The following is a 9,712-nucleotide window of genomic DNA, read 5'->3' as shown; positions in this document are numbered from 1 at the left end:
CAGCTATGAACTTGAAAATGTTTTAATAAACCAATTAGGAACATTTGGGCAGGCTTTTGAACAGAAATGCAATGGTTCATTGGATCCGTCTAAAACTCTGCACATACACTGCCATCTAGTGACCAAATCTAAATTGTGCCTAAACTGGGGAAAAAAACATTGTGGCCTTTCTCTTGCATTTCAAAGATGATATGCACATTTTTTTTCATATTTTACCAGATCTAATGTGTTATTCTCCTACATTAATTTCACATTTCCACAAACGTCAAAGTGTTTCCTTTCAACTGATATCAAGATTATACATATCTTTCCTTCAGGTCCTGAGCTACAGGAATGAAAAAAGGGTCCGATCCTTGGCTAGAGATGGTTTAATTGGGTCTATTTAATCATTTCCCTAAAGGGGCGTGACGGGCACTGCGCCAATCGTCATTTGGAACTTTCTCTTTCGTGAGGAGAGTTGTCTCAAGTAAATCTAGCGCTGTTCAACCAAACGAAACCATCGATTCATGGAGGATTGCTGGTGCCGCTTTTCTGTTTTCGGACTCATCAACTGGGATATGTACGCCACCTTTGACATTTTGCGAGGTTTGATAAAAGTATGAGCAATATAGTCCTACATTACATGGTAAGTTGTTTCACGCTGTACGGCTGTGACCACATCAATTTGAAGCGTTGTTGTCACACAGCACGCGTGCTCTGTCATTACCTCATCAATTAAATTGTGGAGCCTAACTAGTAATGTTACTTTTGACTTATTCTAAAATTCGAACTCATGTTCTAACTTAGTCGATACGCCATTTGTGCGGCCAGAAAGAATGTCGCGTAAACATGCCAATGGAAAAGCCTCATATAGGTGCGAAATTCCTGTTGTGCCTGTTGAAGCCGGTGTTTAGTTAGACTAAGGCAGGGGTTCCCAAACTTTATTTTGCTTCGGGGACCGCCTTTTGTGATACGTTAGCAAATACATCAGGGACCCCCCACATAATATCAGAACACAACTCCTGCTTTAGAGTGCAATTTTTTATTTTTTTTGCATACAAGCAGTTTCTGCAGTGTATGGCCAGACTAAATAAGTTTCTGCCCCTGGGAAATAACATTTTAAAGGCTTGGCATTAGTGAGAATATGTTGCAGTTCTAAAGCTAATTTCTTGCAATTCTACACATTTTGCCTTGGGCAGAGAGAACATTTAGCAATTTAATGCTAAAATAACTGTGTATTTATGTTCCAAATAACATTTTGGGAGAATAAATAATATGATGCAGCATATCTATTGTCACCTTGCCTCTTTTCTACTCTGGAGTGGGCTTGGGTTTTGTTAGGAAGGTTTGTAGGCTGGCCCATATTTGAACATACTTTACAGGTTGCTTAATTGGGTGTGCCCATGTATCTTGTGACTCAGAGATTCCAAATGGATTTGTGATGAAATTGCATCACAGCGCTTCTTGTTTGTCTCTCGTTGAGAAATAACACCCTCAAATAGTTGACCCAGATAAAGACCAGTTTCAAAATAGTTTTTGTGTAACTACATACATCGTTGGGACTAATCATTAGGCTTGCTTCACTTATAGATGAAGTGTTAGTCTACGCCTGTTGTTTACGAAGCAGGTGACAAATAACATTAGATTTGTAGTTGTTTTTGATAGAGCATCAGTGGCGTGATCATGAATGCAATTATATTGGCACTGTTATCATACCTAAGTTTTGGCAAGGCTGTCACTTGATTAAGGAGCTCTGCATGTACAAAGATGAGGACATTTCTTGACAAGCAAGGTTTGGATGATCTCATAGACATTCTTGGATTATTTTCTTTCCCTTCTCTAGTTAGTCATTAATGTGGACCTTTTTGAAGGTATTTCCTTGAAGGGGAAGTGATTTATTGTCACGACTACAATGTCATATTGTGAGTAAAGAAAGACCTAGGTTTATGTACCAAATGGCATGCTATTCCCTACTTTTGACCAGAGCCCTCTAAAGTAGTGCACTATATGGGAAATATGGTGCCATTTGAGATTTACACCTATTTTTTACAACGGTAATTTCCTCACCAACTTTGGTTACTTTCCTTAGATGGTATGGGGTGTCTAAAGTAAGCTAGGTGAAAACTGGATGACAATGTTTTTCATGTGTGCTTCATCTTTCTCTAAGGTTGTCCTCCTAATCTGGGCCCTCAAACCCATGGCGGCAGCTCCGTCTGGCCTTAAATTGACACGGACAGGAGGCAGCGTCAGAAACTTGACACAGCGGGACATCTCATGCCGGGAAAACCTGGAGTACCCACATGACAACATCTGCTGTTTAAACTGCCTAGCTGGTGAGACAAATAGAGATTTAAGATTCAGTCTACTGAGACCAGTGTATGCACTTGAAATGGTACACTACTTTGGCCTTGTATTGACCATGGTTATACGACTACAGTAATTCATATTCAGTATCAAATGTCTGCTGTAGGTAAGACACCTGTATGGATAACCCAGTAACTGTTTCTCTATGGCCTCAGGTACATATGTCAAAGCGTACTGCACGCGTTCCTTTGAGCGCGGAACCTGTGAGACCTGTGAGTTTGACACATACACTGAACATGGCAACGGACTACGACAGTGCTTGAAGTGCACCACGTGTCACTCAGGTAATTCTGTTTAACAAGTTAGCCCTTTTCAAATTCAACATGACCCATTTAGAATGAATGACAAATGAAATGGCTGAGCTCCAAGGCTCCGATCTATCCCGTGTCTGATTTTTTTTGTTTGTTTGTTGTGTCTTTAACATTACAAACTCTGTATGTTCCTCTCACAGATCAGGTGACTACAAAGGCATGCACCATCACTCAGGACAGAGAGTGCCGGTGTAAACCTGGGTTATTCTGTGCCCCTGACCAAGCCTGTGAGGTGTGCAAAAAGTGCTTAAGGTATGTCCATAGAATATGTGAACATACTCAAACGAAATCTAGCCTAACCTCCATTTTTACTTCATTGGATTGTTGTGAAGACGTTATTGCACAGTGGTGAATAGCTTTCTTATACCTGGCATTTATTCATCAATAAATCAAATCTAATTCAACTGGTTTTAATATGGCTTTTAAAATGATATTTTGTTGAAACCCCCATTTATCTCAGATGTAAAGAGAATGAGGTGAGGCTGAAGAACTGCACCGCTACGTCCAACACGGTCTGTGAGACCAGACTGCCCACATCCAGCACCATCTCAGGTACAAGTGGATTAGGATTTTATTGTGCGTTAACACAATAGAATATTATGAATGTTGCGTGTATTTTGGAAAATGATTATTTCTGAATTTCAAGGGGCGTTCAAGGATTCAAACAACGACGAATTGTCAACCCCGCCACTTATTTGGTCAACAGCGGATGGATGGGGTTGTCACATTAAACATTCATTTCTCTCTATTGAAACAGCAGGTGTTGTTGTGATTGTGGTGGCAGTACTGGGTATCACTGCTGCAATTGCCGCTGTCTCTTGGAAGAGGCGAAATTGCTGTAAAAGGAGAGGTAAAGGTCATTTATATCAAATAAATATCTTTTGATCTTTCAAAAGTGAAGTCTCAGGATGCCTTCCAAATGCCACCCTATTCCCTATGGGGCCTGGTCAAAAGTAGTGCACTATACATGTAGTAGGGTGCCATCCAGAGGGAACAGAGCCTCAAAGCTCACTGTGTCAGCAGTGATGCACTTAAAGCTGTCAACAGAACATGTCAATATTGTACCTAAAAGTAAAGTGCCCTGGGTGTTTCATACTTCATCTGTTCCAGACTCCCAGAATAATCCCAGTGAGACGCTGAAGATTGAGGTGGTGAGTCAGCCGGTCTCATTCCAAAGTTATTTTCACATTTGTGGTGTCAGACTCAATGGGGCTGATCCCGACTTAGGAATTTATGTCATTCCTACACATGCCTTTCCTATGCACTTCTCAGTATTTGGTATTCAGACTTGCCTTATTCATTCACTTGCCTTATTCATGCTCTGCAGGTGTGGCTACCTTGCGCCCTCTGAATACATCTAGTTCAACTGCTGAAAAACTCCCACTTGCTGGCCAACAGATTTTCAATGGGGTTTTCAGCCATCCCTTTAAATACGGTGTACCTTTTCAAATTAGAATTTTGTCGGACAGACTCAAGAGAATACGCATAGAGAGAAATGCGCATGAAAAGGGAATTGTGTTACATTTACGCACGCTTAACTCTGGTCTGAATCTGGGCCAATCGGCACTGCATACTGAATTAGATGAATTCTGATCAAATTACTGAGACGAGCTGATAGAATTACACCCCGTTGTGAAAACATGGCGAAGTGCATAAGTGAACAGCAACAAATGTGCCTCATTAGACTACATATAACTTCTGATATTTTGTAGGATGATCAAAACAACAGGTCAATTGAGGAGAGGCAGAACAACCGGAGTGCTGTGCAGGATGACACACGGCTCCATCCTTTGCTGGAGCTGACCCAGGTGGTGGGCGCCAACGCCTCCTCGGCCGATGAGGACAATGGACTGGGCGACAGCCTCCACAACACCACCAACTCCTCCCGGTCCAGTTTGTCTGCACTACCCTCATCCTCCCCGCTTTCCAGCCCTTCGGCCAAGAGGCAGCCTGGCGCTGGGACTACGGTGAGAGCAGCAGCACAGGACATGCTCATGCGAACCTACCCCTTGTCCCTTGTCTTCTCTCAATCTCTTTTCTAACCACATCTTCATTGTTTCTTTAGAACTCCCATCCTATTCTGGCTCTGGTCTTACTTTCTGTTCATCTTCATTTTCTCTGCTCAATATACAGTGCATTCTGCAATATTCAGACCTCTTGACTTTTTACACATTGTAGCCTTGACTTTTTCCACATTCTAAAATGGATTGCATTTTGTTTTTCCCTCATAAATCTACACACAATACCCCATAATGACAAAGTGAAAACAGGTATTTAGACATTTTGGCAAATGTATAAAAAGCAATAAAAACAGATGCCTTATTTATATACGTATTCAGGCCCTTTGCTATGAGACTCCAAATTGAGCTCAGGTGTATCCTGTTTCCGTTGATCATCCTTGATGTTTCTACAACTTGATTGGAGCCTACCTGTGGTCAATTCAATTGATTGGAAAGGCACACACCTGTCTATATAAGGTCCCACAGATCTGGGTAATTGTACCAAAACATTTCTGCAGCATTGAAGGTCCCCAAGGACACAGTGGCCTCCATCATTCTTAAATAGAAGAAGTTTTAGAACCACCAAGACTCTTCCTATAGCTGGCCGCAAGACCAAACTGAGCTATTGGGGGAGAAGGTTCTTGGTCAGGGAGGTGACCAAGAACCCAATGGTCACTCTGACAGAGCTCCAGAGTTCCTCTGTGGAGATGGGAGAACCTTCCAGAAGGACAACCATCTCTGCAGCACTCCACCAATCAGGTAGAGAGGCCAGACGGAAGCCACTCCTCAGTAAAAGGCACATGACTGTCCAGTTGGAGTTTGCCAAAAGGCACCTGAAGGACTCTCAGACCATGAAAAAACAAGATTCTCTGGTCTAATGAAACCAAGATTGAACTCTTTGGCTTAAATGCCATGCGTCTGAATTCGTTCAGAATGCACTGTACTTACTTACTGTTTGAAAGCCACAGTCTGTCTGACATGTATATAGCATTAGTTCACCCAATTCATAATTACTCTCATGGGCAAATTGACCCCAAACAACCGTGTCCCATTTTGAAGTAGAGCTACTCCCTTTCCACCATCCAGCTTGATGAAGACTTACTAGGCAGAAGACTTACTAGATAGTTTTGACACTTGTTTTTGAAGATTGAATTAACCATTGCTAGTGGCCAGGCCCAAGCACATAAATGTGATTTTATAGATGCAAATGCAGGGTCGAGGAAAGGACGGAATAAGGCCAGAGACAAGAAGTCCAGAGGTTTTGTTGAGGTCCTTCCCTCCTGCACGACCCTCCAAGAGCCAAACTTCAGAGCTTAGTGCAGGGGCCTCGTTTAGGAGCCTGACTTATGATTTATGACTGACCATGTTTATTTTTTATTTCTAGGAAGATGTCCTTCTCAGAAAACTTGCTCCTTTGAATGGTGAGAGTATACCCTCTATATTTTATGGATTTAGGCTAGTTAACGTACTAATATTATTTAGCCTTGTCTATGACCCACTCTGCTGTGCTCCATGTTTCTGTTGATTAATACAGTACAGCACGGTGGGCTTTGATGTCAGGGCCTTGACTTTTTAATTTTTTTATTTGTAGGTGACGAGTCCTTGAAGAAAAGTTTTGAACTTTTTGAAGAGCTGGACGTTTACTACCATAACAGATTCTTCAGGAACATCGGACTCAGTGACAACGCTATAAATAGCACTGCACACCTTCATCCTGAAGACCGAGTCTATGAACTGTTAAAAGTATGGTTGGAAATGGTGGGCATGCAAGCCGACATAAATGACTTAATCAGAGCCTTACTTTATTTGGACCAAAAGTTATCAGCAGAAAATATTATTTCTAAAGCCATTGCAAATGGATATTATGAATATGCAGTAAATTAATATGCAGAAAATAAAATTGCATTAGGAAAGTATAAAGACCCCTTCCCTTTTTCCACATTTTGTTACGTTACAGCATTATTGTAAAATAGATTAAATAAAAATCTTCATCAGTTAACACACAAGCCCATAATGACAAAGCGAAAACAGGTTTTTAGACATTTTTGCAGATGACTTATTTGCATAAGTATTCAGGCCCTTTGCGATGTGACTTGCAATTGAGCTCAGATGCATTCTGTTTCCATTGATCAATCAATCAAGTTTATTTTATATAGCCCTTCGTACATCAGCTAATATCTCGAAGTGCTGTACAGAAACCCAGCCTAAAACCCCAAACGGTAAGCAATGCAGGTGTAGAAGCACGGTGGCTAGGAAAAACTCCCTAGAAAGGCCAAAACCTAGGAAGAAACCTAGAGAGGAACCAGGCTATGAGGGGTGGCCAGTCCTCTTCTGGCTGTGCCGGGTGGAGATTATAACAGAACATGGCCAAGATGTACAAAATGTTCATAAATGACAAGCATGGTCAAATAATAATCAGGAATAAATGTCAGTTGGCTTTTCATAGCCGATAATTAAGAGTTGAAAACAGTAGGTCTGGGACAGGTAGGGATTCCATAACCGCAGGCAGAACAGTTTAAACTGGGACAGCAGCAAGGCCAGGTGGACTGGGGACAGCAAGGAGTCATCATGCCCGGTAGTCCAGACGTATGGTCCTAGGGCTCAGTTCCTCCGAGAGAGAGAAAGAAGGAGAGAATTAGAAAGAGCATACTTAAATTCACACAGGACACTGGATAAGACAGGAGAAGTACTGCAGATATAACCAACTGGCCCTAGCCCCCCGACACAAACTACTGCAGCATAAATACTGGAGGCTGAGACAGGAGGGGTCAGGAGACACTGTGGCCCCATCCGATGATACCCCCGGACAAGGCCAAACAGGAAGGATATAACCCCACCCACTTTGCCAAAGCACAGCCCCCGCACCACTAGAGGGATATCTTCAGCCACCAACTTACAATCCTGAGACAAGGCCGAGTATAGCCCACAAAGATCTCCACCACAGCACAAACCAAGGGGGGACGCCAACCCAGACAGGAAGATCACGTCAGTAACTCAACCCACTCAAGTGACGCACCCCTCCTAGGGACGTCATGAAAGAGCACCAGTAAGCCAGTGACTCAGCCCCTGTAATAGGATTAGAGGTAGAGAATCCCAGTGGAGGGGTACCGGCCAGGCAGAGACAGCAAGGGCGGTTCGTTGCTCCAGAGCCTTTCCGTTCACCTTCACACTCCTGGGCCAGACTACACTCAATCATATGACTTACTGAAGAGATAAGTCTTCAGTAAAGACTTAAAGGTTGAGACTGAGTCTGCGTCTCTCACATGGGTAGGCAGACCATTCCATAAAAATGGAGATCTATAGGAGAAAGCCCTTTCTCCAGCTGTTTGCTTAGAAATTCTAGGGACAATTAGGAGGTCTGCGTCTTGTGACCGTAGCGTACGTGTAGGTATGTACGGCAGGACCAACTCGGAAAGATAGGTAGGAGCAAGCCCATGTAATGCTGAATAGGTTAACAGTAAAACCTTGAAATCAGCCCTTGCCTTAACAGGAAGCCAGTGTAGGGAAACTAGCACTGGAGTAATATGATCAAATTTCTTGGTTCTAGTCAGGATTCTAGCAGCCATATTTAGCACTCACTGAAGTTTATTTAGTGCTTTATCCGGGTAGCCGGAAAGTAGAGCATTGCAGTAGTCTAGCCTAGAAGTAACAAATGCATGGATTTATTTTTCTGCATCATTTTTGGACAGAAAATTTCTGATTTTTGCAATGTTACGTAGATGGAAAAAAGCTGTCCTTGAAACAGTCTTGATATGTTCGTCAAAAGAGAGATCAGGGTCAAGAGTAACGCCGAGGTCCTTCACAGTTTTATTTGAGACGACTTTACAACCATCAAGATTAATTGTCAGATTTAACAGAAGATCTCTTTGTTTCTTGGGACCTAGAACAAGCATCTCTGTTTTGTCCGAGTTTAAAAGTAGAAAGTTTTCAGCCATCCACTTCCTTATGTCTGAAACACAGGCTTCTAGCGAGGGCAATTTTGGGGCTTCACCATGTTTCATTGAAATGTACAGCACCTCAGCCACGCTCAAGGTCATAAACGATATCTTAACCGCTATCGATAGGAAACAGTACTGTGCAGCCATATTCATTGACCTGGCCAAGGCTTTTGACTCTGTCAATCACCACATCCTCATCGGCAGACTCGACAGCCTTGGTTTCTCTAATGATTGCCTCGCCTGGTTCACCAACTACTTCTCTGATCGAGTTCAGTGTGTCAAATCGGAGGGTCTGTTGTCCGGACCTCTGGCAGTCTCTCTGGGGGTGCCACAGGGTTCAATTCTTGGACCGACTCTCTTCTCTGTATACATCAATGATATCGCTCTTGCTGCTGGTGAGTCTCTGATCCACCTCTACGCAGACGACACTTCTGTATACTTCTGGCCCTTCTCTTGACACTGTGTTAACAACCCTCCAGGCGAGCTTCAATGCCATACAACTCTCCTTCCGTGGCCTCCAATTGCTCTTAAATACAAGTAAAACTAAATGCATGCTCTTCAACCGATCGCTGCCTGCACCTGCCCGCCTGTCCAGCATCACTACTCTGGACGGCTCTGACTTAGAATATGTGGACAACTACAAATACCTAGGTGTCTGGTTAGACTGTAAACTCTCCTTCCAGACTCACATCAAGCATCTCCAATCCAAAGTTAAACCTAGAATCGGCTTCCTATTCCGCAACAAAGCATCCTTCACTCATGCTGCCAAACATACCCTTGTAAAACTGACCATCCTACCAATCCTCGACTTCGGTGATGTCATTTACAAAATAGCCTCCAAAACCCTACTCAATAAATTGGATGCAGTCTATCACAGTGCCATCCGTTTTGTCACCAAAGCCCCATATACTACCCACCACTGCGACCTGTACGCTCTCGTTGGCTGGCCCTTGCTTCACACTCGTCGCCAAACCCACTGGCTCCAGGTCATCTACAAGACCCTGCTAGGTAAAGTCCCCCCTTATCTCAGCTCGCTGGTCACCATAGCAACGCCCACCCGTAGCACGCGCTCCAGCAGGTATATCTCTCTGGTCACCCCCAAAACCAATTCTTCCTTTGG

General features: G+C 43.2%; 1 protein-coding gene across 1 annotated transcript; it reads left to right on the top strand.

Annotated features, from left to right (window-relative positions):
• The first annotated feature begins 434 nt into the window (after positions 1–434).
• LOC129853766 (tumor necrosis factor receptor superfamily member 10B-like) lies at positions 435–8,694 on the top strand. Its single transcript, XM_055920145.1, has 10 exons — positions 435–625; positions 2,147–2,312; positions 2,499–2,627; positions 2,795–2,906; positions 3,115–3,206; positions 3,412–3,504; positions 3,765–3,805; positions 4,367–4,621; positions 6,039–6,075; positions 6,246–8,694. The coding sequence occupies exons 1-10, from the start codon at positions 599–601 to the stop codon at positions 6,536–6,538; spliced, it is 1,245 nt and encodes a 414-aa protein (XP_055776120.1). The 5' UTR covers positions 435–598; the 3' UTR covers positions 6,539–8,694.
• Positions 8,695–9,712: the final 1,018 nt, after the last annotated feature.

This window comes from Salvelinus fontinalis, chromosome 4 (genome assembly GCF_029448725.1).
Source record: "Salvelinus fontinalis isolate EN_2023a chromosome 4, ASM2944872v1, whole genome shotgun sequence".
In the NCBI taxonomy this organism is placed as follows: domain Eukaryota; kingdom Metazoa; phylum Chordata; class Actinopteri; order Salmoniformes; family Salmonidae; genus Salvelinus; species Salvelinus fontinalis.
Note: the sequence above shows the minus strand (reverse complement) of the source record. Positions and strands in the feature narration are given on the sequence as shown.

Excerpts from the sequence above, each read along its gene's own strand:
- LOC129853766 (XM_055920145.1), top strand. The coding sequence starts at position 599 with ATGAGCAATATAGTCCTACATTACATG. Across the intron at positions 2,628-2,794 it reads GTGCACCACGTGTCACTCAG|ATCAGGTGACTACAAAGGCA; the intron begins GTAATTCTGTTT and ends TTCCTCTCACAG. Across the intron at positions 3,207-3,411 it reads CACATCCAGCACCATCTCAG|CAGGTGTTGTTGTGATTGTG; the intron begins GTACAAGTGGAT and ends CTATTGAAACAG.